The sequence below is a fragment of the Seriola dumerili genome, unplaced genomic scaffold, assembly GCF_002260705.1.
Source record: "Seriola dumerili isolate Sdu_G_001 unplaced genomic scaffold, Sdu_1.0 BDQW01000478.1, whole genome shotgun sequence".
NCBI classification, from domain to species: domain Eukaryota; kingdom Metazoa; phylum Chordata; class Actinopteri; order Carangiformes; family Carangidae; genus Seriola; species Seriola dumerili.
In genome coordinates this window covers 949,761-977,319 of record NW_019174733.1, presented here as the reverse complement: position 1 = coordinate 977,319, position 27,559 = coordinate 949,761, and the positions used below count along the sequence as shown (strand labels likewise).

General features: G+C 41.8%; 1 protein-coding gene across 3 annotated transcripts; it reads left to right on the top strand.

Moving 5' to 3' along the window:
- Positions 1-2: 2 nt before the first annotated feature.
- tp53bp2 (tumor protein p53 binding protein 2) lies at positions 3-27,559 on the top strand. 3 transcript variants are annotated; one of them, XM_022763761.1, is made up of 21 exons: positions 3-67; positions 364-521; positions 10,676-10,823; positions 12,473-12,586; positions 14,022-14,092; positions 14,897-14,998; positions 16,148-16,322; positions 16,560-16,741; positions 16,878-17,042; positions 17,287-17,325; positions 18,922-18,969; positions 20,143-20,326; positions 22,806-22,928; positions 23,080-23,201; positions 23,313-23,721; positions 24,535-25,382; positions 26,155-26,292; positions 26,458-26,591; positions 26,832-26,998; positions 27,145-27,344; positions 27,447-27,559. In XM_022763761.1, exons 2-21 carry the CDS (start codon positions 495-497, stop codon positions 27,486-27,488), a joined length of 3,438 nt encoding a protein of 1,145 aa, XP_022619482.1. In that variant the 5' UTR covers positions 3-67; positions 364-494; the 3' UTR covers positions 27,489-27,559. The 3 variants fall into 3 exon arrangements, with proteins under 3 accessions (XP_022619482.1, XP_022619484.1, XP_022619483.1); XM_022763763.1 differs by lacking the exon at positions 17,287-17,325 and having other exon boundaries at positions 20,146-20,326; XM_022763762.1 differs by lacking the exon at positions 17,287-17,325.

Here is a 27,559-nt window from a genome sequence, read left to right as displayed (position 1 = left end):
GGCTGCGAGCCACCGAGCAACACTGTCAGTCATCGGGGTTTCGGGCTGATTTCCATCTCTTTCTCGGGTAAGTAAAAGCTAGAAAATATCAAATAATACCGGAACATATTTATAAGTTGTTTTTCCGTTGCTTGCCCCTAAAATATGAGTTTTATAGCAGTGCTGCGTGCTCGCGACGAGACGTTACAAAGTTCTAAAGCGATGCTCCTCACACGCAACTACAACGGAAACTTTTGTCGTGAAGGCCTTGTTATTTGTTGCAACAGGTCCGCGGGATACACGTATCAACATTTGTATATTTTGTTTTTTGAAATGTTGGTTAAATTAATGGAATAACGATATGCTATGTTTTTTTTAATTCAGGACGGGACCCCCAAGCAGGAGAAAGTAGCCTTGCCCGTCGTGGGTTTAGGCTCTGGGATTAAAGTGATCGCCAGTCCCATCGCTTTCGTCGAAAACTGCCAGAGGGGATTCATGCAGTGTTGGTTAGCTAAATGCGGTACGAAGCTAAAATGATGCCGGTGAGTTTATGTTTTATTTACAAAGCTTCAAATTTTAACGTTGTCCCATGGATTCATATTTCTGTTTTCGACATTATATCGCCGCACTAACCCCGAAATGTTACCACACTGTGAATTACCTGGACATTTAAATTGACGTGGCAAGTTGATGCGGTTGCTACTTTGTGCTATTACTATGGCAACACAGGCTCGTGTTGTGAAGTTTATTATCAGTGACAGCTGTGTGTGTGATCTGAGCATGTGATTATACTGTAAATAACATAATTTATTTGCATTCTGGCATATTATTCCACGTCTGCACGGCAGTCTCGCATGTAAACCAGTCAAAGTCCCCTGCGTCAAAATGCCTGGTTATATTCCAATATTGGATCAGTTAACATTTACCTGGCATGATTAACTTAACTTTAAATTCATTCTATTCATTTCTACGCTTTGTTAGTATAAATACAACAATTCTGCTCGGACACACAACAAGCAGAAGGCACCTGCCAAGTCTTGCTGGCACTATGCCAACATCAGCTCTGGACTTCTGCCATGTCATCACCATCATCATCATCCTCATCAGAGGTCCACTGCTGCAGAGCAAGCCTCTATCTCTCAGCACTTCTTTGATGTGTGCAGAGAGGGCAGCGGACAGTGGTGCATGTGCTCACTGTAGAGAAATAACCTTCTCAGCAAAGAGAAATAGTAGACATGTTTTTTAATAATGCCTATTTACTTCTCTGTTTTGAGCCCGCTCACTTGCTGGTAAAGGAGCAAAGGTCAAAGAATTAATGGCTGCAGTGGTAATGAGCATGAGCTAAAAATCTTATGGCTAGAGTTTTATTTACCTGAGAATCATGGCAAATAGGGCTGCAAGTACAAATATTTTCATGATGAATTTATTATGAATAATTTTTTTCAATAAACATAAATTCTATAAAATGTCATAGAATATTGAAAAATACCCCTGACAGTTTCCCAGAGCCCATTGTGACATAGTTATTGTTGTAGTATTCCCTTTATGAATATACACAACAGGGTAAAGTAGCTAATCTGCACATTTTAGAGCCTGAAAACAGAGAATGTTTGGCATTTTGTCTAGGTTACTGACTCAAATGATTAATCTGTCTTCTCAAAATAGTTGCTGGTTAATTTTCTGTTGATCACTGAAGCAAGTAACCTTTTCAAAACCAGGGCGATTTCAGCAATAGTTTTCAGGATGTTTAGTTCATAGTGGAATGGACAGTCTTTATCAGAATGTTAATATTGTAGTATTAACTGTTTAGCTGCCTCAGTTTCTCTGATTAATTGTGGACCATGATCAAATATGTGAAATCATACGCAGTTATGCTTTGTTCACATTGATGTTAACGGATAAAATTGTAGTGTAATCCTTTTTGTAAGTATGCTCAGGCTATACTAATGTTGCTCTTCTCAACTCAGACCTGTGCTTCCACTAAAACACCTTGATCAGTGAATTAATCATCTTAGCAATGGAGGCAGAGTTGTATTTGGATAACTCCTGTCTGGTGCGTGACCTCAGTCTGCTACTGGCACATAGTCATTTGTTATCACCAAGCTCAGTTCTCATGGACACCAATATCACCCTTGCATGTTGTCATACAAGATCTATTTTTTTTACACGCCATATGAGACCATGGTTTCCCCTGTACCCTAACCTGTGAATATATCTGTGTGTGTGTGTTTGAATGAGATACAGCTTCTGCTATTTGCCTGATAAACACAAAATGGCCTCTATGGGGCCATGTCTGATGTGAGGTATTGTCTTAGAAATTACACCCATAGCCCATGACCCTACTTGTACAGACCAGAGGCTCATGGGGGTAGTGAGAATGTAATGTCGTAATTGCTAGCCGGGGATGGTAAATAGGGGGTCACTGTTTCTCGAACACAATGAGCTGCAGCGACTCTTTAACAGTGTGTTGTGAAGAGAACATTGTTTGTGTGCCTGTGCTGTGGCAGCATCCTGATAAGGGATGCTCATCCTTTATTGAACCATAGCATGTTATAACTCATTTTCCCCTGACTTACTCTTGTCTATGCTTAAACCAGTCTTTGTTCTGCAGACACTTAATGCCATATTTAAGTTTTGATTGTCTGCTATTTTATTAGCCCATATTTCATGTTGGTGTGCTTTTTGTTAAGATACATTATAGTCAGTAGACTGTTCTGGCAGCTTAAAAGAACAGAATCCGAAAAACAGGGAAGAAAAACGTGTTGGCGTCAGTCAGAATAAGTATCTGCATGAGTTTGGATTTCAAATGTTGCAGACACAAATCGCATATCACTTCCTCATTCCTTTCCCATATTCGAGTTGCTTGCTGAGTAGATTTTCAAGCAGATAAACTTTAGTGCACCCGACCTGCATTATTGAGTATTGTGTGCATTGACCACACACATTTGTACAATGTCTTGGTTAGACCACAACAAATCTCACAGTTGCTCGACTTTGTGGCAGTGTGATGATGGTGGGAAAATGAGGTGATGCTCTGGGAAGTCTGATTTTGCTGCATGTGTCAACAGAAACCTGAGTAGGCTTTCTCTGTGGCCACCACAGACTTTGTGTTTACTCTGTGGGAGAGTATGTGGTGGTTACGTAAGCAGACAGTCACATCAGTGGTAGACGAGAACATTCAAGGGCAATGTTTTGACTTTTGTCTGAAGAAGAAGGAGTTGTCAGGATGACTGTATTAGCTGGAAACTGATGTCAAAAATACTGTAGGATAGTAATGACACTTTTGTTTCCAAGCATGCAACTTGTTTATCTATGTAATATCATCATATGACTGACTGACTTCTGTATTATGTTATTTTGTGATTTATTCCACACTTGATGATCTCATAAACAAACAGAATAATTTTCTTGATAATAATAATAATATTTTCTTGAATAATTTTCTTAGTCTGTTAGACTGTGCAGTGCACTAATGGCCACAATACCAGCATAACATTAGCCTGGTTTCTGCAAGATAGCACACCGGAGCCACCTGAGCAGGTATCAACTTACCCACCTTGAAAAACTGAGTCACTTGGATCTATGAGGAATCCATGTGCAAAGCATAATGACACCTTAAAGTGGTGTGATTCCAGAAAGATTCTTTTTAACACAGTGAGGAAATTGTGACAATATATCATTTAAATGGGGGGATAATGATGTGCATTTTCAGACAGTTTGTCCGGGTAGACATCCATAGTGTTTCACTCCGTTAGTCGTGACAAGTGACAGAAACAGTTGTGTAACAAATAAAAGAAGAGAACTTGAAAGAAAAGTTCAAATCCTGGCTCCTCTCTCACCTGCGCACAACTGGTCAGTCATGGTGTGAAGTGGGTGTGAAATGTTTTATTACTGGTTTTGGAAAGTTACAGAAATGATCAGACACAGTCACACATGTCTAAGGATATACTGTGTATGGTAAGATTTGTTATTATTTTACATTTACTCAGCTTGGGGTTAATAAAATACAACTCAAAGCTGAAAGAACTTTAGCACTGATGCACTCTTTTATTTTTTTATGTTGTCATCTCTTTATATTGTCTCTGTCCTTTTTTGATGACATTATGATTTTTTTTAAAATCCCACAGACAGTATAATTCTAAGAATTTATTGGAAATAAAGCATGGAATGGGCAAAAAAAAAGGGATATGTTACGGGACAACCAGTGCTTGCTGCTGAGTGAGTAATACCTCTGTCCACAGACTTTTGTGGGGATACCAAACTATTGTCCAGAAACTAAATTTAGACCCTTGTTCCACTTATCTAAATGTGGCTAATGTTCCTGAGTCCCCAAAAAATTCCTGCAGTGGAACTTTGCCTCCAGTCATTCACTCTCCTGCTTCACCACAGACTATTTTGCATATGACAGATTAAACACCACAAAGACATCATTCAGTGTGCATTTTTTTAAGGAAGCCAATTAGCGTGTCTGCCACATTTCGAATTGCTACCTTTTGGCTGTTAGCTTCCCTCATAAGCTAAGAGTTGATAAAAGATGATTTTGCATACAGCAAATTCCTGCACAAGAGGCTGGCTGTTTTCACAATTCTGTGAATGCTACAGTTTTCAGTCATTTATTTTTATAGCACTTGTAGGTAATTTAAGTCTGTGTACATTATCTCCAGGTTGGCCTTGTTGGCCTTGTTGTTTCTCTGAATTATTTCATCCACCCGTCAAGATGGCTCTGAAAAAAAGAATACATCCTCTCCCTTCTGCTTAATTTTGACTCCCATTTCCCTTATCTTTCAGATAAGCACGAAGTAGGAACTGTCTCATCACGTAGACTAGGAATGGAAGAGTATTTTGAGAGTGCCGATTATGAAGTGATAGGCTAAGTACTGCATTGCAGACAGAGAGAAGAGGTTGTCCTGATGTAAGAGTCACAGCTTGCTGCAACTTCAGTGTGTTGTAAAAGCTGCTCATTTTTTTTTCTGAATGTTGCAGCTGAATGAGGCTACTGTGCATTCTGATTCCCTATGCGTTGTGCTGTTTGTTACCCCTGACCTTTTCTCCCTCACCCCCTAATGCAGCACAGCGAAAGTGAGAGAGTGAATGAGAGATGAAGAGGAATAATGCATAAAGACATCCGGGAGTTTTCTGCTGCCTTGCCTTTTTGAAGGACTGCTATGTTGGAACTGTGTCAACTCTTGAAGCTGTGGCAGGGAGACACACACAATGAAAGATGCTGCTGCAGTGTCTTACAAACTTGCCATAATCAGATTCAGAGGTGACTCCCTCAACAAGACCTAGTTGACTCATTTGCTTACCACAGCAATATCTGTAATTGAAAGTGTGTGCAGACAGAAGGACCAGCAGCCCTAAGGTGAGACCCCTCAGGCATGGTCAAAGATATGGCCCCCGTTATCCTCTGTTGCTGTCATCCTGCCTCACGCTGTCCACTTTCCCATTTGTCCCACCCCTACCCAAGGCATTATATTAGATATTGTGTGTCTGTGGCACTCAATCCCAGTTTATGCTATCAAACCTGTCTGATACATCAAAATAATTTAACATGATTTACTCTGCTAAACTGATCACCATAATTGATTTTAATATTCATGTTTTAAATTTATACTGACTCCACTTGTTTATTCTTCACTTTGTCAGCAGGAGGTTGTAATCAGGTCTACCTGGGACCATAGGAACATGGTATTTTATGCATGTATACAGGCTGGAATGTATACAGGATAGGAAATTTTACACCAAATTAAGATAATGAATGATCTCTGAGCTTACTGTGGGTGTGTTATGTAGTTATATCGCTGTGGATTCTCTGTGATGTGTTTGGCTTTCATTTTCTAGTTATCCTGATGTTGCAGAGTAATTCCATTATAGTACATTCCCTTGTGATATGTCTATTCTTGGAAATGGGAAACTGCAGTGGCCGACAGTTTTGATCACTCTTAACTCAATATGTGACCAATTGTATTTGGACGATGTTCTTGAGAGACTAATGGAATAGATTTGACCCTCACAAGGAGAGAGTGGATTTTCAAGGTGGGACACCAGTATTGATTTGCTGTTAGGATTGTTTAGAAATACATCATCAAAAGATTGTTCTTCTTACTTGATTTCTATTTTCCTTCGACATGAAAACCGTTGCATCAACAATTTCCTGCTCTGTTTATGTGTACCACTCAGTTGCTGGAGTGTACATGTACGTTATCAAAACGATCAGTGGGAGTACCACACACATCAACACAGCATTCCTTCCTTTAATTTGTTACGGGTACAGTGTTGATCTTTCAACTTAAGTCATCTCAGTGTCCTCTGTATAAACAACTGGAAAGGCTTGAAAAGCCTGTTCCCCTACTTCAGGGTCCTTCTGGCTTTGATGGGAGACGGGATCCAAATTATACAGTTAAGAGCCAAATTAGCATTTTATGGGCTGTAAGCTTTATAGCAGATATATTTAGTATAAAGTATCTCAAAGAATAGCCCCACACCTCCCTATAGGCACTGCGGCTTATTTAACTTCATCCAGGACAGTTTCCATGCAGTAACCCAGAACAGCTGTTACAGTATATCTCTTTGTTTTTTTCTTTTCAGTCTGTCTTTCTCAACCTCTTGGCCCTTTTCAGTGGGGCAGGTCAAATAAGTGCTGCCAGGTGCAGTCAATCATCTCCTCTTAGATGTGTTCTTTTTACAGTGTGTCTTTTGTCTGAGGGTTTGATGTGTTATAGCCTTTCATCTCTGAGAGACACACACACTCCTGTCTGTGTTTCTGTGTCTAGAACCGAGGGTCTTAATCATGTACCGTTGACCCTTAAGACTGTGTGGCTTTTGTTCAAACTAAGTCACTACAGTACCTAATTTTATGGATTTAAACATCTTAAACCAGGTACTGGACAGAGAATCTGCTCATAAGAATGAACACTTCTATACTGCTGGGCCTTGGTTACCCTGAAGGATAGCTCTCTTCATCTTAAGGCATTGTAACTATGGCCTGGCTGCAGGCTATTGAATTTAAGATTACTATTGTAATACTGAGCCAGTAGTCTGTTGAAAGGCTATATTTTTATATAGCGGATTAACTTAATCCCTGAGATATAGCCCCAATGACCTAGCCTTATAGCTGCTCTGCTTTGAGAATATCTACAGTGCAGGCTGCAGTGTACAGCCACATTTTTTTGCACTGCCTATAATTGTCAATTTGCAGTTCTGGGCTGTCACACCAGTCCCAAACCCTTGGAGACAGCTCTGACTTAGCTGTTGCCATGATGGAATTAGAAATCTATCGCTATAATAGAGCAGCAGAGGCAGCACATCCCCTTCTCCATCCCCACGGCGATCTTTTTGCCCTGTCTCAGGTAAGAAGGAAGTGCAGTTCAGCAATTGCTTCTGTCATCCACTCTGATAGACAGAAGGCAAGTGGAGCACATTTTTTATCAAACTTTGTCATATAGAATCCAAATTGGTACCCCTCAGCTTCCTGGATGTTTAAGGCTACCTAAGGTAATACTTTCTACTTTCTATTTTAGCTGTAGTTGCTGCTATATGTCTGTTTGAAACAGGCCTATCATATTGTTATTGAGCTGTTTAATTTGACTGGCTATTGTATTTATGAATATTTAATGAACTCTCAAGTTGTCTGAGTTGAAGCGTGTAGTCAGGACACTATTCTCACCTCTCTGTCTCTGTCTAGACCACTTAAAGCCCCCATTATGGAGTAAATCAAATATTATATTATGATCACTAGAAGACTATCTGATATTGACTTTATAACACAGTATCTGTTTTTGCATGAGTAATTACGTGTTAAGTCGTCTAGTTTACGCTCACTGCTCTGCTGATAATGGAAAGTCAAACAGGACCTGTCATATTCAGACACCGTCAGCTTCTGCTGTGTTTATTCAGACAGTCATATGATGTATCATCATAAGTAGTGTTTAAGAAAAATGCGTCAATATGAGTAAAGTGATAGGAGATAGAAAAAACCTAAATAATAATGTATACCTAACCCCATTTTGTATCTTTTAATGTTCCCAAAGCAATATTAATATTCAATATGAAATATTAATATGTAAAGATGTATGAAAATTGGCCTGGTTAGCTTAATTAATTATATATATATATATATATATATATAGCACGTGTGCAATATCCTAGCCCATAAGCAGTAACCGCAGGCATTAGGTGGATGAAGGTCAGCAGTGAAATGCTAACTCATCTAGATTGAGGGTAGGACTGGGTAGTGGTGGCCCTGGATCATTAACTTTAGTGCTGAGGAGAATTTGCTTTCGGTGTGGGCATTGCCACCCCCAAGACTCCTTTCACCTCCCATTAGTTTTTCTGTCTTCTCACTCTCTTTCAGTCCCGTCCCAGACTCCACCCCCCTCACTCTGTTGTCTCTCTTTCACTCTCCAAATATTAACGGGGTCATTTGAATGTCCTACATTGCTGGGAAGTTGTGATGATGTCAGCTGCTCTGCACTCATCTCTGAATGGCTTCTTTGGAATCCTTTGCTAAATGCAGACTACATGAAATTGCTGCCAGTTGAGGTTTTTTTTTAATTACCAGCTCTGACAGTGTCATTTATTATGTTAACTGATTCCAGTTGAGTTCTGAACCACAAATACTAAAACTATTCTGATTAGCAGACAGGAAAGGACAAGCTTTGTTCTCTGGGGTGGTCTTCCTCCACAGAGCTGTTAGGTCTTCCATGGCCAGTGAATAAAACGAGCAATGTCTGTTTACAGCTTTCTGTACTGTAGATTAGTGACGAGGATGACTCACTGCTTATTCGCTCTATTGATGGGGATCTTTTATTTACATCCCTATGGAACCAACCAGTTGAGTCAGGTCCTCTGAGTCAGACCACTACCCCTCACTTCCACCTTCACCTCATCACTGTGAAAAAAACAATCCTCCTCTGTTTGTATATGTTGCTAAGGAGATTTTCAGAGGAAACATGTCACCTGCCCAGTCACTCAGTAAGCTCATTTGAAGAAGAAAAGGGAGGATAAAGCCACTTATCTTAAGGCTGTTATACTTTTGCTCAGTGCACCCCATAGTTCAAAAGCAACCAAAATACCTTTGTTTCTGCACTATGGCTGCAGCTGCTCTGTATACTCACCCCCCAATCTCTTTGTGCCTGTGACCCTGCTGACCTGATGTTCCCACCATGGCCCCTGTAGGCACGTCCGTTCACAGCAGTGTGCTGAGAATAGAAAAACCTGACTGTATAATCTGGAGGTTTAGGACACAAGCAACAATACCATTCTGACAATTATACACTTTCCAGGTCATTGTAGGTCTTGGGCTGTTGCTTATCTATTGTGCCACCATTTAAGTCACTTTGAAGACATTACACTGTGCCATAACCTGGGGCTGAAACAAAATGGTTCAATAACTTCAAGTCGTGCCATGCCCTAGGGCACCTGTGTTATAATATTGGTTTTATTATGGTCTTATCAAAGCTGTCACACCTAACGCGAGTTCAAGTTACACATTGGAGCATATTCCAGCTGTAAAAGTACTTGGACTCAAGAATGAATTGATTCGAATTTGATGGTCAAAGATCAAGGTCACTGTGACCTCACAAAACACTCACAAATTCATACACAAATAATGACACAATGTAACACAAATGTCTAATAGGATAACGACAACATTTTATATCCAAATAGTCAAAGGTCAGCTTCATATCATAATGTTCTGCAAAAACTCTTCTGGCCATTATACAATGCTGTAACTCAGGGAGAGGAGATTGTGACCATATTTCCTGCAATTTGGCTGGTTGGCGGAGACATACAACCACATGGTGGTAATTCTAGTTCACTTTGATATTTACTCTCAGTGTTTGTACAGGTTTTAGAGTGTCACGGGCAGAATATGACATGTCACTCCCAGATTAGAATTTTTGAATTGACTGTTTGACACATCTTACTTTTATTTTACTTTTATTAAATTGGTCTCCCAATGTGTATTATAACAATAAAGATTAATATTGTTTATAGATAGGGATTTTAGAATCCCTTTAAAGTGTTTGTAAGCAATAGAGTAGCAATCAGAGTATGGGATATAATAGGAATGCCTGCATTTGGGATGCAGGCTGCAGTTTCAGTGTGTTTATTTTTTTTCTGCCATAGCTGAAGGCTTTCACATTCCACTTCTATCAGTGACAGCTTCATTGAGATAGTCCATTTCTTTTTAGATAGTCCTGATAGTCTCTACCATCTCTCAGTCACACACTGACATACAAATCCAGCCTCTCTGGAGTCCTCGGTGGTCTGCTCCTTCTGTGTGTGTGTGTGTGTGTGTGTGTGTGTGTGTGTGTGTGTGTGTGTGTGTGTGTGTGTGTGTGTGTGTGTGTGTGTGTGTAGAGAGAGATCTCACACAGTGGTGACAGCACTAGTTAGCAGTTAAATGGCGTAGGGTGAAATGGAATTCTGGGAGCTGGCCTCTGATTTCTCTCTTGACACAGAGGAATGAGGGTTGGGAAATGGATACTGCATGGATCAGTGAAGCACACATCACTCACACACACCTACTGAATCACAGGAAAATAAAACACCAATTACAGAGAATTATGTTGTATGAATTAAGTGTTCACTCTGCTTCTCCTGAGGTCAGGATTCTTCTCTACTTCTACTATCTAATCTGCCTGGCTCTCGCCTCTGCTCTCTTTCCCTTTCTCCCTCCTGTTGTCCCCAGATGTTCCTGACAGTATACCTCAGTAACAATGACCAGCATTTTACTGAGGTTCCCGTTACCCCGGAGACCCTGTGCCGGGACGTGGTGGAGTTGTGCAAGGAGCCAGGGGAGACAGACTGCCACCTGTCTGAGATGTGGCATGGATCTGGTGAGTGACAGTGCCAGGTTACCCAGTGTTATGCTTCTGTATCTACACACCATGCAGAATATTAGATTTCAGTAACACTCTGTTTTGTTTGTGGAGTATGGCTGTATCCTAAGGGACAGGAGTTGGTATGGAGACACTTGTTTGTCTTCTTCCTTTTAATTAGAGGCAAATTGCTTTTCTGAAGTAGACTATTTATGGAGATTAGCTGTGTGGTCAACTGCTCTGTGATTTCTTTTTGAAGGGCTTATCTCTTTGTGTCTGCGATTCAAATGAAGCAGAGCCCATAATCCCTGTAACAAACACAGGCACCAAGACATCTCCTACATCTCTCAGGTGGGAGAGGAGGATGAGATTTCAGGCCTTCCCCATTTTCCCCATCTCTAAGGCACTGTTCAGACCTGGTATTAACATCCATCGGTGATCTTATAACAAGTGGACAGCTTTTAGTATAGGTGTGAATGCACACAAGATGTATTGAGGATGCATTTGAGATGTGATCACTCAGACCACATTTGGAGGTGGTAGCAGTGTGAATGCAAATCCGTCCTGGGCCACATTGAAAGACCGCCTACTCAAGTGACGTCCTCTGCCACAGTCTAATTAGTCTATAATGAACCAAGAATAATACTATATTACTCAGTATATCTCAAATAGCTAAAACCTTATTTCATTTTAGAGCTGTGCGCAGTAAAATGATTCGCTCAGCCCCTCTTGCCCAACTCACTCTTACTATCTTTCTCTCTCACACAAACACATTGACAACAGACCAACAAAGCATATGTGTTTATTTGCATATAGAGCGGGGAAGTGAGATCTGATCACAAGTGCTTACTGGAGACGCATTTTAATGCCAGATGTGAATTGATGTGCTTAGAGCTGTCCACTTGTGATCGGATCACCGAAGACGCATGTTAATGTCAGGTCTGAACAGGGCCTAAGAGTCAGGAAGTATTCAGAATCACAACTCAAGGAGCCAGGCTTAGTATCTGTTTCCATGGTGATGCTGCCATAAGAGTGAATAAAGTGCCAATTATTGTGTTTGAGTACTTCCACAAGTAGTCTAAGAAGAGACTGCTAACTGCTGAAAAGAAAAAAAATCTCATATACAGCCATTTCTTACTGCAGGCTCCTGCTGACTCTCCTTGAAAACACAGCAGTGACATTTTGCATCAAATTTAGATGTAAAGCTATTAATAATCTGTATGTTATAATACTAACTGATTTGTTTTGCAGTAATGCCATTACAAGAGAACAGTTTCAATGACCTCTACTTGGCAGTAATATGTCAGTCCATTTGTGTAATGAAATGGTTGTAAACAGGTTGAAGAAAATGTCTGAGGAATGGATGATGAGCCCTTTGGTAACAGCCAGAATAATTGACAACACATTACAGTTGTTTTCCCTGAGGTCGTTACTCAGAAAGATCAACTAGATGCGGATGAATCCTTTCAATGTAGGTCAGTAGTGTCAGGCTAGTGGTTGGACAGGATTCACAAAGCAAACCTCACACAAACTTGACCTACATTGGTTCTGTCACATGTTTTAACCTTGTGGTGCTTAATATAATTAGTTTTTGTCAATATTAACTTTATGGCTGTATTTTTACCTAACACCTGAGCGCTGATGTTTTTTATGTATTCCATCTGCAGAGCGAGCTGTAGGTGAGGGGGAGAGGATGCTGGATGTGCTCCAACGATGGGGACAGCACAGGGCAGAGGTTCGCTTCTTTCTGCGTCACAACCGAGCCCCTAGCAGGGAATCGGGTAGGTGTCCACCTCCAACACACAACCCAACCACTCATCCAGCATATAATGAAGCAGAAGCTTTATTCTCTATGGTCACTTCACTCACTTAAGAGTCACAGTTTGGATGATGTCAGTCCACAGAGAAAAGACATTTGACACCAACGTAATAAACTCCAGAAATTCCTTCAGCCTCTAAACAATGCACACGTGTACTCCGGAGTTTAGCATTCTTGAAAGGAAATTTACTTTAACAACTATTTTGAACCTGAGAATGAACCAGACTATTCCCCTCTCGACGCTACAGAGCTTTGGAAATGGTACTCTTAAGACTGCCTTTATCCAGGAAAGGTTTTATATTGGCAGGCCTAAAATCCTTGAACAAACCTTATTTAGCTGTACTGTTGAAGGCCAAGCTGGAAGCAGGGTGTCCCAGTCACATCGTCATAAGCCTGTTACTTTTCAGTTTTCTTAGGAATACAGAAAACTCTAGTATTTTGGTCTTGTGCTATCCTCTCAGCCCCCAGTTGCGTAACTAAGCCCTTTTACCCCTCACAGCTTGAGTCTGGCCCAGGGATTAGATGGCTGTTTTCCCTTCCTGTTATCTTAGCCTGCTCTTGTTTTCCCACACTGTTAGCTTACTGTAGCTCTACTCAGTCTTTGCAAAACGGTTCTGTATTACCTATTGCTGTTACTGTATTTTTACTAAGGATGGGTAAATTAGGTCACCTGTTTCTGTGTTGTTCATATTGTTCATGGTAATACCACTGTACTCAGTTGTACCCGTAGTATGCAGTCAATTAAACTTCCCTGATGCTGTGCAGGCATGTTCTGTCTCTCCAGGTCAGAGGACAAAAGTTATTCTCTGGTGAATTGAGCTAGCAAAGCAATCTCAAACTTAATGTCACCTATTGTACCTTAGCATGATCTTATGTTCACACTAACACTTCACCAGTGAATGTGTTTAACATGCATACAGTATGTCAAGGGTCATCTAAAACTATTATGCAAGCTAAAGGGCTTTGGTCACAGGCCAAGGCTTTAAGGATGGGATCTGGATTCCCAGACCACCCTCCCCCTCAGCTGTCAAATGCCAGTAGCATGGTTGGATATAAGTGCATTCATGTACACAGACAAGCACATACACACAGTTGTGGGACCCACCCACAGACGGTTATGTATTAGGTTAAATCCTGAGATTATTGCAAGTCACAAAGAGCACTGATCCCAGTTGTTTCCCAGAGGAGCTAAGAGCTACACCCTCAGCTGCACTCCACAGAAAGCTGTACATTGTTTGTCAGAGACATAAGCAGGGAAAAGACAAGAAGAAGTTCCAATCATTTTTCACAGCTGTCTGTAAAGGCCAGTAGTTTGCTCAGTTTGCTGTTTCTTAGGTAGTGCTAAACTGAGACTAGTTTGTGACGTCTGACGGAGTGTTATTGTGTTGGTTATTCAGGAGGCTCAAGAGGCTCTGAGCCGAAGAGAAATGGAGTGAAGGGTCCCCCAGACAGAAGGATGGAGAATGGGGTACGTTTCTATATTTACTTTTTAGATAATTTGAAATACCTTCAGCTGCATTCATTTTTTAAGAAAAAAAAACATGTTTGTTGGTCAGCAAAAGAGGATAAGAAGGTATAATTTCAGGAAATACCTGACAGTTTAGCATTGATGAAAGAAGAGTTATTTATATCTTTGATCTCAATTACTCGATTATTTGTTTAGTTTTTAAATGTTAAAAGAAAAAACCTTTGTGTTATTATTTACAAGTGCTTTTTACCGCAACTCATTGGAATAACATTTCAATTAGAGTTATAGCTTCCATGGATCATTGCAGATAGAAGATGTTTTGATACATAGTCATCAAGACATTGTCATGTGTACTTAGTTACCCCCCTGCAAGTTGTATATTTAAGTATGAACAAGTCCTGCTAAGTTTCTTTATACTTCACGACAAGCCAACTTGATCATTTGCCAAGGAGTACTAATTAATTAAATTCAGAAACACCCTGCAGTGTGTAAATGGTAATTAGAAATTAATCAGTGTATCATAACAAGGATATGACTGTTAAGATGATTTTAAGTTGAGAATGTCTCCTTTAGTTAAAAATAATATTTTTTCTTTTGCTCTACAATTCCTGGAATCACAAAAAGGGTAACATTGGTCTCGTTTGACAGTTCGGAGCTGTTTATACTTTTCTGACTTCAGGACTTCACTTGCAGTCTTGACCTGGAATTAAAGTCAATAGACTTCCCCCAGCATAACAAAATAAGAAAAAGCATTTGTGTGTACATGTACTGACTCACTTTGTCCCTGTATTCATCCCTGTCTAGGTGGTGACACCCCGGATGGACATGACACTGGCTGAGCTGCAAGAGATGGCTGCCAGACAGCAGCAGCAGATAGAAGCTCAACAACAGCTCCTCGCTTCCAAGGTGCATAAGAAGAAGTGCGAGATGAAAGCGGAGACAGGGACTGGTAGAGAGATGGGTGGATACACAGGGGGTGAAGGGATTAAGTGGTGGAGATGAAAGTAAAAGCCAGAGTAGAAGAGCAAGATTAAGGAGAAGGTTATTGAGAGAAAGTGAGGAGATGGTAAACAAAACAGAGGTGGTAAAACAAGTTTAGTGCACTTATAGGAATGAAGGTGCTAAAATAGAGGGGATTAGGAGGTTGTGATAGACAGGTGAGATGAGTTGTAGATGGCTGCAGGTAAAGTGTTTATAATTCGAGACGCCTGAGAGAGCCGCCTGCCTTGAATTCTCACTGCGCCGGACTCATCTGGTATTTGAAGATCTATTTTCTCTTGCTTGGGACTTGTTTCTCAGTTTGCTCAGGACTTAGTGACAGCAAGAAAGACATTTGACGAAAAAAAGGTATTTATATGATGAAATAATTGGAGGATTTTTCCTCCTGGGCATTTCTGGTCATAGAAAAGGCATCTTGAAATGTTTCCCTTCTGCTGATCCAGGCACATGTACTGTATTAAGATAACAAAAAAACTTCACTTTGTGTCTTTTTTTTGCTTCAGGCTGCAACCTGTGCCTCTGAGCCACTTTAGCATTCAGATCCAAGGACTGTGTATGCCTGGGGATGATATAGAAAGCCAGGCAATGTAACCTGAAGCAGTCAAGTAAACAAACAGTCATTACCATCAGCACTTCCAAATAGAGGTTATGTTGTATTTATCTTGGTAACCTGTTTGGGAGAGGTCTGTCAGGTTTATAGCACACTGCGCCATAGCTAACGAGTGATGAACGCATTTGAAAGTTTAACACTGTTTAGCTCCACATTCTGTTTTCTTAACCCATATTTAACCAGGCATGTTGACATGAAATGCATTCCTGCTTATAGAAACAAAAACAGGAAGAAATCTTATTTTTAAAACAACCAACAGTTCTGCAAGTCCCTACACACCTTAGTATGCAGTTCAGTTTGTTGCCTGAGGACACTTGGACAGTAGCTGCTGAGGAAAGTATACTCAGCCATGGATTACTCATAAATGAAAGTAACATGGAAGTGTTTGTTTAATCATGTTTCTGACCTTTGCTCTGTGCTGCCTCTCTCCTCTCTTTTGTCTGCAGGAGCAGCGGCTGCGCTACTTGAAGCAGCAGGAGCAGCGTCAGCAGCAGCAGGCCTCTGAGCAGGAGAAGCTGCAGCGCCTCCGAGAGAACATCGAGAACCAAGAAACTCGGCTCAAGAAGGTGCGGGCCCTAAAGGGCCAGGTGGAGCAGAAACGCCTCAGCAATGGCAAGCTGGGTGAGCTATTGAATTCATGAATGGATGCCAGCTCAGAGTATTGTATGACTGGAGGCATGGAAGATTTTATTTTAACTATGACACAATGTCTGTTTTGTTTTTTCATGTTATTCTTTGTTTCTCCTTGCATCTTTTCTTCTCACCCCCTTGCCTCCATCATCATCTTCACTCACTTTCTCTCTGCCTGTTGATCCTTCTCTCCACTTCCCCCTCCTCTTCATCCCACTCCTTCTCCAGTGGAGGAGATAGAGCAGATGAACAACCTGTTCCAGCAGAAGCAGAGAGAACTAGTGATGGCTGCATCCAAAGTTGAGGAGCTCAGCCGACAGCTAGAGTTGCTAAAAAATGGCAAGATGGACAACTTCCATGACAATCAGAGCTCTGTGGCTGAATTAGACCGCCTCTACAAAGAGCTACAGGTGTGCAGAAACAAAATTTATAAAATTAAATTCAATAGCATATATTGAATATTCCAAAGACATTATTTGTTTTAAATGAGCATACATGTTGATCTGTTCTCTTTATCCTCGTGTCTTGTTCCTTCTTGGTGGTCAGCTGAGGAACAAGCTCAACCAGGACCAGAACTCTAAGTTGCAGCAGCAGAGGGAGAGCCTAAACAAGCGCAACCTAGAGGTGGCTGCCATGGACAAACGAATCAATGAGCTCCGAGATCGGCTGTGGAAGAAGAAGGCAGCACTGCAACAAAAAGAGAACTTGCCCGTAAGTATTATCAAACTACAGCAACATAAAAACATTCACATAAACTGATACAGAACACCCTTACATATAATTTATATTCTGTGAAAGGTGTTGACATATCTTTAATTGTTAGTGTGACATTCTCACTATTTGTCAGGACAGTGATATTTATATATGCTAATAATTGATGGAAATGGTTTTGATCAGAGCTCCCCCTAGTGGCCTCATGATAAAGGCTGTTTGTATCTGTCTTTACCTCTGGAAGCCTCAGATGCCCCAGCATTCAGATCTCACCCATGCCAACGTAAGGCTCCTCAAACTTGCTATCCTCTGTGTGGGAAAATCTAGTGACCTCCTTATTTGAAGGAGTCAGCTCTTATCTGTCTTTTTCCATTCTTTGATCTCTCTTGTCTGAGATAGCTGGTGGGGATTGATCGTTGTTTTGATCATGTCACAGAGTTGCATCTGATTTTACACTCCCACTTCTTCACTCAGCTGTGTTTTCAGTCCCATTTGGCGCAAACAAATCCAGAGAATGAGAGAGGAGTAATGAGTGCAGGCTGACATCGTAGACAGGCAGGAATGTCAGGGGAGATGCTATCTTTTCTGGCTGCTCTCTTGACAGAAACAGGAAAGGGCGAATAACCAGTTTACTAAAGGTAAACAACTATCTTGCTAAAAACTCTGGCTTTTCAAAACACATTTTAGGATAAAATAAATGACAGGATTCAAAACATACTACAAATCAGCAGGCTGAATAATACAGTCTTCGTTCTAGCCCTAATGGGTGTTAAGGGTTTGGCTCTAAGCTCTCTGCCTGGTGTCTCCCTGCTCCTCTTCTCCTCTCTGCCCTTTGCAGGAGTTGTTTTGAACACAGTTGCCATGGGACTGTAAATAAGAGTCAACAGACGCGTCTATGAAGCAGACTGTGAGGAAGAAAAATTAACACGTTCACTGCCTGAAATTGAATGCTTGTGTAGGGAGAGCAAGGATGTGAGGGGTGGCCAAAAAGAAAAAATAATCATCCTGATTGGATGATGGATGATTTTATGTTTTCACCTCCTGAGATTATGAGTTATTTTACTCTGTCCTCTACATAGTTCTCTAAATTTTTTCCCTATCAGGTCAATTTCATCTCAGACATAATTGGGGTGTTTCATTGGCCTTCAACATTAACTTTCTTTCTTTCAACCAAATTAACATTCAACCAGTTAACCCTAATTATTGTTTTTTATTATTTGATTTTTATTCATAATTTTTTTTTCTGTGCTGTAGATACAAAAAATGGCTTTGTTATGCAGCATGCAATATGCACTAAGCAAATGAATTGTACAAGATCTAAAGTGGCCTTTAAGTTAGAACATAAATAATAAATGTTATGATGGAGATTTAATATACCCGTCTCAATCTCTGGTCAAAGTCTTTTAGTTAAATGAGCAACTTGCACTCTAATCCAATTTCTCTTTTGATGTCCTCTAGACATATATAATAAATAAGAAACAGAACAAAGACAGATGGATGCGTGTTTGTGTTTGCATGTGTACATGCGTGTGTTTTAGAGATGAAGGCCTGAATAGGCCCTAGTGAGGAGGTGATTTACCCACACCCTGCCTGGAATCATAATGAGTGGGCCTTTTTCACACCAGCACAAAGACGCACTCCAACCAAGCTGCTCTCTCCTCCAACCAAACAGCAAGTGTCTGGCTGACATCACCCAACAAGCACGTATAACCACACTGACTGAAGAGAGGTAGTCTGAGAGCTGCCAGCCCAGTCATCCTGCATCGCCTTGGTCACATAGTCCAGGAAACACTTAGAAAAGGCTAATATTAGGTTGGAAAAAGGGGATTATTTGGTATTTTGAACTGCTGTTGCATGTTTGTGCTTTTGTTTTCTCAAGAATGGCTATCCTGGTAAAGAGAGGGCTTCAAAAGACACTCATCTTCAGGTAATTAAACTAGTATTGGAGCTGAACATATGTCTCTCTTTTCTGTCTGATTTTTATCTCTTGACTTCGACTCCAGATTCCATCAATTCTTGTTTTTGTTTTTTTGCTTCAGACTTTTGAAGGCCACAATGAGCACCATGTTCATCTTGTTTTGAATGGACAGCTTGTTATAATGACATCATCTGCAAGTTTTTGTCCAAGGGTTGAGCTATATTTTGAACAGACCAGGAAAATATTAAAGCTGGTTTCAGTATTAAGTTTGAAGTGAAAGTTAATGAGTCTGTTTGTGGGGTTTGGAAAGCATAAAGGCATTCAATTTCTTCTGTAAGATGTTGCGTCTTACAAAGTTACTTTCTGCTAACATCAAGGTTTTGTATAATTAAGCTTCAAATTAAGCTGCACAATTGAACTCTTTACTCAGTAACTGTTTATTATATAATGTAGCTGTTCAGTAATAACTAAACAGAATGAGTGCTAAAAAAACGTAAAAACTGTCATTACAACTTTTTGGTCAAGAGTAAAATATCCCAGTTACTGTTGGGTTGATTGCCAGCTTATTGCATCCATAGACATTCAATGTCCTCAGAATGAATCTTAATTACTTTGATTCCCTGGCTTGTCATCAAGCCCCTCGAGTGTGTCTAAGTCTCCAGTTGTCTCAGATGTCACTTCATGACACTATACCTCAAAAACCCTCATGTCTCTCTGTAATGACCGCTCTACTAGCACCACCCACAGGTCAGAAAAATGAAGAATTTTTGAACACTGTTGTGGTGCCACCCGCGGCCAATGTTTATACTTTTCCCTCTCTAGTGACAAGGATCTAAGAATATTAAAGTTATCTCACCATTTTTTATCCATCATATGGTTTTGTTATAGGGCTGTTATAGACTTACAGTGTTATTGATTAGTTCCTCAGTATAAACAATCATTTTAGCATGCTCTCTGTGACTCATCTCAATCTCAACTGTTTTTTTTGTATCATTACCAAAACATCAGATAAAGTTTTGGTTACCATTCTGTTATTTATATATTTATGTGTCTAAATAATGTGTTCTCTCTCACTCTGCTGCCTACTGTAATGCAAGATAATTCAAAGTACTCTCACTGACCTTTGCCACTCTAACAGCCTCCTCTTTGTTTTTTTGTCTCTCCCACCCTTCTGCTGTATAGCAGCCCTCTGATGGCCAAGCCGGACAGCAGTCAGGTCCATCTCGTGTGGCAGCAGTCGGCCCATACATCCAGTCATCCACCATGCCCCGGGGCCCAGTGAGACATGACCTGCTTGTAAAACCAGCCTACCCTGACGGCACTGCCACCCTGCCAGCCCACGACCCACAGACCAAGGCCGGTGCAGGTGAGCAACCAAAGACAACATGCTGTCTGAAGCCTTTCACTTCTTAACTCAAGCCTTTTGGTTCCTGACCATGACTCAGATCTCTGCTGGAGCTGGCTCAGCAGCAGGCCATAACTTTGTCCCTTTTATTGTTTCACATATGATTTGGTCAGCTAAATGTGGCTATTTCTGAGTTTGCAACATCTCACTCTGCAGAATAGTTAAAAAAAAAAGTGAAGCTTAAATTCTCAGATCACAAATATTTAAGGAAACCAATAGGGAAGAGTCCTCAACTGCTGTTCCTTGTTTCTGTATGTATGTCATCATGGAGCTGGCTATGTTTTGTTTTTTGACTGTATGGCCTCCAGCAGGAGTAGAGGAGTCTGGGACACCTGCTGGTTGCGATGTCACTCTGAGCTCAGAAGGTAGCTAGTTACCTCCTTGATGGTGTGTTGTGACCTACTATTGCTGAGCCTGAACATCACAATCTTTTTTCCACTTTTCTGAATTTTTGATATGTTTTGTAGTGGGTGAACCTGTTTTTGATCCAGTGTTTTTATTGCAATGGTGTGTGTCTTTGTGCCATTCTTCATATCACTTCACACTGTGCTGGTCTCAAATGTGCGTAAGGGGTTATTTATACACAGGCAAATTAGCAGGAGTTAAAATGAGTGCTTATTGTAATAACCGGACTGAAAAGAAATATGAACGTAGCTTCCAGCATTCAGGTGGTCTTAATACTCTTCATACTGAGCATCTTTCAGAGGGTCACTCCAGAATGTTTATTTGAATTAATTACTGATCCTGATTTGAAAACTGAAAAACACAGTCATGCTTATCTGACATTTATTTTGAACACACAGGATCTAAAAGTTTTTTTTTTTTTTTTTTTTTTCAAATCTCTTCTTTGTACTTCAAAGTAAACACCAAATAACTACACAGAATAGGCTATTGTTGCACTGCAGTAGCATGTGTGCAGTGTAATGGAGGGGAAGGAAGTCCACGCAAACCGATGATGGAGCAGAGCAACATATCCCATTTGAGGATGTTCTTTGTGCCATCCTGTATGCAGTAATTCTTTCTCATGCTCTTCATTACTGACTCACTCTTCCCAGCCTAAATCAGTCCCCCAGTAGATGGTGGGCCAGCAGTGAGCTTCATGTTATTAAAAATGAATGATCCGACACCAAAATTAGTCATTACAAAACAATAGCAGAAGGGATTCCCCTCCCTTGTTGCCTCTCTTATCTCCTCATCAGCCCATGTTTTCCTATTTAAAGCAGTCCTGCATACAGGAAGTAACAGTAACAGATTTTTCCCAGTCTGTCATGATGTTACACAAAATTATTTCTGCATGCTGAGTTGATGTGCACTATGGAAAGAAGAGAGATAGGGATGGGCGGGGACGCTGAGGAATCTGCTCTTGGTGTACAGACATTCACAGCTCCTCTATAGCAGGAACGTTGTGCATAGTACCAGGCAGGCACCTGAGGGTTGTGCTGGTCTCTGCGTGGCCCCTCAGGGGGGCCCCCTGATTGGGCCCAGCCAACAGCATGTCTAGAGAGAAGGGAGATCAGGAGCTCTAAGACTACTTCGTTTTTCTTGTCTTTTAAATGCATCTTCCTCAGAAGCCATGTTCTTGCTTAAGCCTCTGAAAGAGCTGCGGGCTAAGAGAAAAGGTACACACCTGTGTGTGTGTGTGTGTGTGTGTGTGTGTGTGTGTGAGAGTGTGTGTGTGTGTGTGTGTGTGTGTGTGTGTGTGTGTGTGTGTGTGTGTGCGCGTGCGTACCTCAACAGCTTTGTTTTGATGTGTTTGTTTAGATATTTTCATAATTTCTTTGCTGGATCTTTAGTCCTTTTTGCTTGTTTTGCTGCTGTTTGTTAAAGCGTTTATTGAGCTTTCTCCTGTTCTTGTTCTGCTGCTTTAAATGGGTCAGTTGGAACAAACACATAACCTTCAGTTGAACTGACATTCTGTGTGGATTCTGACCAACCCAATCAGGTCTTGTTCAAGAAATGTGTGTGTTTGTTGGTGTATTTGTCCAGCACCTCTTGAGAGGGAGTGTCTAACTACAGTCTGTGAGCACTGTGATGGAAATCATCATGCTTTTACCATCTTTGATGTGATGCGGATCTTGCTAGCTACAAGATCCTCATGCTTTTGTGGCTCATCTGACTGTGGATGTAAGTGGACATGCATGGCCACTGGCTGGATCTTAGTCAGTAAACCAAAAAAACAAGTGATGAGTAGAGAGGGAGGCAAAATATTACAAACAGTTGTTTTTCAAAAATTCATGATTTTCTGCTCTGTGTGACTCTGCGAAGCACATAGGTCTGTGTACGTCTTTCTGGATAGATAATGAAGCTAGTTTCCACTATGTGTATTGGTGCTTTGTTTCTTTATTTCTACATACAGTCCTATGGTACATGCTAACATTTAAATACTCCCTGCCTCTTTTTTTCCCCTTCTTCACTCCCTCCTGTTCTGCGGGTCCCCTAGGCCTTCAGCCATCCAAGCTGGCAGACTGGAGCTCTTCAGGTCCAGAATCCAACACCAACGGTCATGGTCCCTCTTCAACACTGCCACGAATGACCTCTCACTCCAACTCTAACGCAGAACAGGGTAGGGTACACAGTAACAACAGTTACAGTTGAAATGGCAGAACAAATGCTTCCAAATAGGCTTTTGTTTGTCATGGTCATTTTTTAGAAATGCACTCTATCTGAACATGAGATGATACTGATTATTGCCTCTATGTGTGGTCTGTGAATAGATGAGACGGAAATGAAGAGGGACAGGAAGGTGCGTCCATTTTCCATGTTTGAGCCAACAGAGGCTCCCACAACCTCCCTCCGCAAAAACCAGAGCAGTGATGACCTGGTCAGGGACGCACAGGTGAGAGGGAACAAAAACCATTACATGCTTAATCACTAGTTAGATTTGTTTATTACCACAAGAATATACCCTGGCATTTAATTTGCTATCTCTCTCTTCGCCTATCTCCAGTCTGCTCCCAAGGGTCCAGTCAAGGTACCTCCTCCTGTCCCCACCAAACCGAAAGGCCCTGGTGTTGTGCCCTACGGCAAACCAGGCCTCAACACAGGCACCTTCCCTAAAGCCAAGCCTCATAGCCAGCAACCCCAGTCAGCCCAGAGCCGCAGCCCTCTCACACCCTCACAGAGCCAGACACTCCCGCTACCCTCCAAGCAGGACACTCCACCTGCGGCCACAGTACGGCCCTTCACCCCAGAGCTGCCCTCCTCCAAAGACGCCAGCCTGAGCAAACCCCAGACCTTAGCAGCCAGCTCCATATACTCCATGTACACACAGCAACCTGGCTCAGGCAAGCCCTTCCAGCCTGGCTTGCAGGGCACTCTCAACAGGGGCCAGAACCGCACCAATGGATTTGTCAGTGGTAAGAATATCCAGTTGCAACTTCTTAAATTTAGTGTTTGAACAGTGTCGTTGAGGTGACCCAGATGATCCTGGTTAATGGACTCAATAGTGGTAGTCTGTGCTTTGTGTATAGATTTACTGCTTAATCTAACCTTACATCTGAGAGGGTGCTGTGTCAGAACAATCTTAAATCTGAAGACTAATGCTGGAGTAAAAAAACAATTTCATGTCAAATCCAAATGAGTGAGTCGAGATATAAACAAGGGTAATGGAAAGTAGTATCTTACGTCACTCAAGATACATTCACTGTAAGGTAAATCTTCCCTGCTGCAGTTTTCTTCAGCAAGAAAATATTCACACTCCAATGACCAGAGGAACAGATAGAGAGGCTAAGCCATCTGTTACATCTTCCCTTTACAAACAGAATCACAGGCAACCGTACCTGCTGCTTCTGACTGGAAGTGTGGAAATGAAATGGGACGAATGTTTATCTTGCCCCAAGTCTGTTCTAAGGATTTTCTTGTAATGCATGCTACTAATTTTTCAGTCATAATTTGATGTGCAAGTTTTACAAATCCATTTCACTACACTGAGAAGTGACATATGAAAGGCAGTGGGGAGAGGAGCAGTGAAACTGGGCCAGGTAGTTTATACAATAAGCAATGAGAGTAAAGGGCCACTCAGGCCTCAGACTTAGGTTATTAATTTGTTAGCGATACATTCCATAACCTACTCTCCCATGTGACATCAAGTAACACAAGATTGTATTTCTGTAGCTGTTCTGTAGCTGTTGCCAAGTGTCTTAACACTTGTTTACTATCATTGTTTGTAGTGTATGGTAAACCAGTGATCCCCAGTGGAGGTTTTCATCCAGAGAACCCTTACATGGACCGCCGCTCCCCTGCTCCAGAATCTGAGGTTGACCATAATGGATCTAACAATGTGGGTCCCAGCTCATCCGAGGGCCCCCAACCAGAAACAGAGCGCATCCCGCGGCCCCTCAGCCCCACCAAGCTGCTTCCTTTCATTTCCAACCCCTACAGACATCAGAGTGAGGGTGACCTGGAAGCCCTGAGAAAGAAGCTCTACAATGCCCCAAGGCCCCTGAAGAAACGCAGCTCCATCACTGAACCAGAGGGTCCTGCAGGGCCCAACATTCAGAAACTCCTCTATCAGAAGACCACACTGGCAGCTATGGAGACCACTGTGACTACACCAAGCACTCCCACCTACACTGGTGAAGCAGAGAAGGCAACAGAGGGATCTGTGGGGCCACATGTCCCAAGCCCTCTGAGTGGTGCAGAGAACCACCCATCGGAGACAGGACAGACTCTGGAGGGCGGACAGCTCCCATCTCACATCCCAAGTGCCTCCGTTCCAGCCCCTGCTGAACAAATGAAACCACCTCCAGGCATCCTAGAGAGCGAAGACATTATCCCCCCTCCTCCCCCATCCCACCCAGCCCCAAGGCCAGATGACGCTCTTTTCCCACCTCCACCCCCTGCTGGCTTGGAGGAAACAATGCCCAACCTGCCCCCTCCGCCTCCAGAAGGCTTCCTGGAAGAGTTCCCTCCCTACCCACCACCCCCATACCCCAGTGGCGCAGAGCAGGACAGCTTGGGAGAGGACACGTTTAACATGAAGGCACCTGAGGTCACTGGCCAGGTCACTTTGCCACCGGTATGAATCACCAACATTAACTGCTGAATCACAATTATTATGTGGCTCTCAGTTGTTTGCTTTTATGCTACCTGTGTTCTTAAAACCCCTCACATGTTTGTTTGTTAGTTCCAAGGGGCCAGATCATGAGTTACAGTTAATGCACATTCTGCTTTTCAACAGCAGTAACCTGGTCTGATGTTATATAATTAATGATCCCTAGTAAGTACTGCTATTGTTTGAAAATGGGCCTTATTCAGCTTACACTAAGCGGATAGCCACCCCACTTTCCCCCAATTACTTCGATGCAATCTGTGTTGAAAATAAACACCAGTTTATATTTTCTTGCTGTTAAGCTCTTAATGTGAGTCTTTATGGTGAGGTGACAGTGTTGTACCCAAAAAGAGCAAACCAATGAAATTTCAGTTTTATGACCTATTTTACCCCCTGTCCCGTTCCCATTTAAGACCCTTTTAAGAACTGAAGAAAGCATTTTTTACTTCACTGAGGGTAATTGTTCCTAATCAGGTTGCATAATCAATGGTTTTAGAGAAATGAACTTGTGTCTTACCGCTTGTGCCAATAAACTGGATTAGCACTTAGAGCTGGAAAAACAAGTCCCTCCTCTGCTCTCAGTCCAGGTTGAGCACAACAGAGAGTGGACGCTTCCACTTCAGCAGGACAGACATCAGGATGAGACTCTAGCAGTCTCACATCTAAGTTTTTCTTTCTTTATGCTGTAATGGCTGTTTAAGATCATTTGTGTGATTCACAATTATGACTGTGCGTTTAGGGAAAGAGGACCAATTTGCGCAAGCCTGGCTCTGAACGCATCGATCACAGCATGAGAGTGAAGTTCAACCCACTGGCTCTGCTGCTGGACTCTTCTCTGGAGGGAGAGTTTGACCTGGTCCAGCGAATCATCTATGAAGTAAGAAATGTGGTTTCTCTGGCTTTTTCTGCTGTGTTAGTAAGCTACCATGGTATCATAGCTATTTAGGTTAAAATATCTAAAGTAAGTAGTCATTGTATTTCACTTTTTGCTGAAACTAAAATCAAACTTTTATTTAGTCTGTCTTGTAATTTCTAATCACAGGTGGAGGATCCCAGTCAGCCCAATGATGAAGGCATCACAGCTCTACACAATGCCGTCTGCGCTGGACATACAGAGATCGTCAAGTTTCTGGTTCAGTTTGGTGTCAATGTCAATGCTGCAGACAGCGACGGCTGGTAAGTTCAATGCTGAGATGGTTGATAATAGATTCTAGGATCTGACCCTCAGACTAAACTGAAGTCTGTCATGTTAGAATATTAACCTGCAGTGTTAGTAGGTTGACAACAAAACCGGAAACTAGTGTACTTCATTCTGACTGTAGTTAGTGTTTCTTTTCATATTTCTAATTAATTCTTTTCCCCTGTTCTTTTCTCCTCTTTACTCTGTTTTCCTTTCCCACTCACCCTCTATCACAGGACACCTCTTCACTGTGCTGCATCCTGCAACAATGTGCAAGTTTGCAAGTTCCTGGTGGAGTCCGGTGCTGCAGTGTTTGCTATGACTTACAGCGACATGCAGACAGCAGCTGATAAATGTGAAGAGATGGAGGAGGGCTACACCCAGTGCTCTCAGTTCCTCTATGGTCAGTGAAAGCTGTTTTTTGTTATATGTCCTTTTACTTTCTCATCTTTTTTTATGTCCTGCGTCTGTTTTTTACTTGACAAAAACACACTATACCTGAACTGTTCTTGCTCTGATATGTGTTATTCTAAATCGGTCTACCCTCAGGTGTACAAGAGAAGATGGGCATCATGAACAGGGGTGTGGTCTATGGTCTGTGGGACTACAGTGGTGAAAATCCTGATGAATTGTCATTCCGCGAGGGAGACTGCATGACCATCATCCGCAGAGAAGACGAAGACGAGATCGAATGGTGGTGGGCACGTATGGGCGACACTGAGGGTTACATTCCTCGTAACCTCCTCGGGGTGAGACATGAGTCAATGAAATTGTAATAATAAGTTTATTTCATGCAGAAGCATTTATCTACAGTTGTCATGTTGACATATCCACGTTATTGTCCCTAACAGCTCTACCCCAGAATAAAGCCACGACAGAGGACCCTGGCTTAAAACACAAAGATTCCTGTGCATTCCAGTCTGCCAGAACTCTCCAAAACACACACACACACACACACACACAC

Excerpts from the sequence above, each read along its gene's own strand:
- tp53bp2 (XM_022763761.1), top strand. The coding sequence starts at position 495 with ATGCGGTACGAAGCTAAAATGATGCCG. Across the intron at positions 522-10,675 it reads ACGAAGCTAAAATGATGCCG|ATGTTCCTGACAGTATACCT; the intron begins GTGAGTTTATGT and ends TGTTGTCCCCAG. Across the intron at positions 16,742-16,877 it reads GCCTCTACAAAGAGCTACAG|CTGAGGAACAAGCTCAACCA; the intron begins GTGTGCAGAAAC and ends CTTGGTGGTCAG.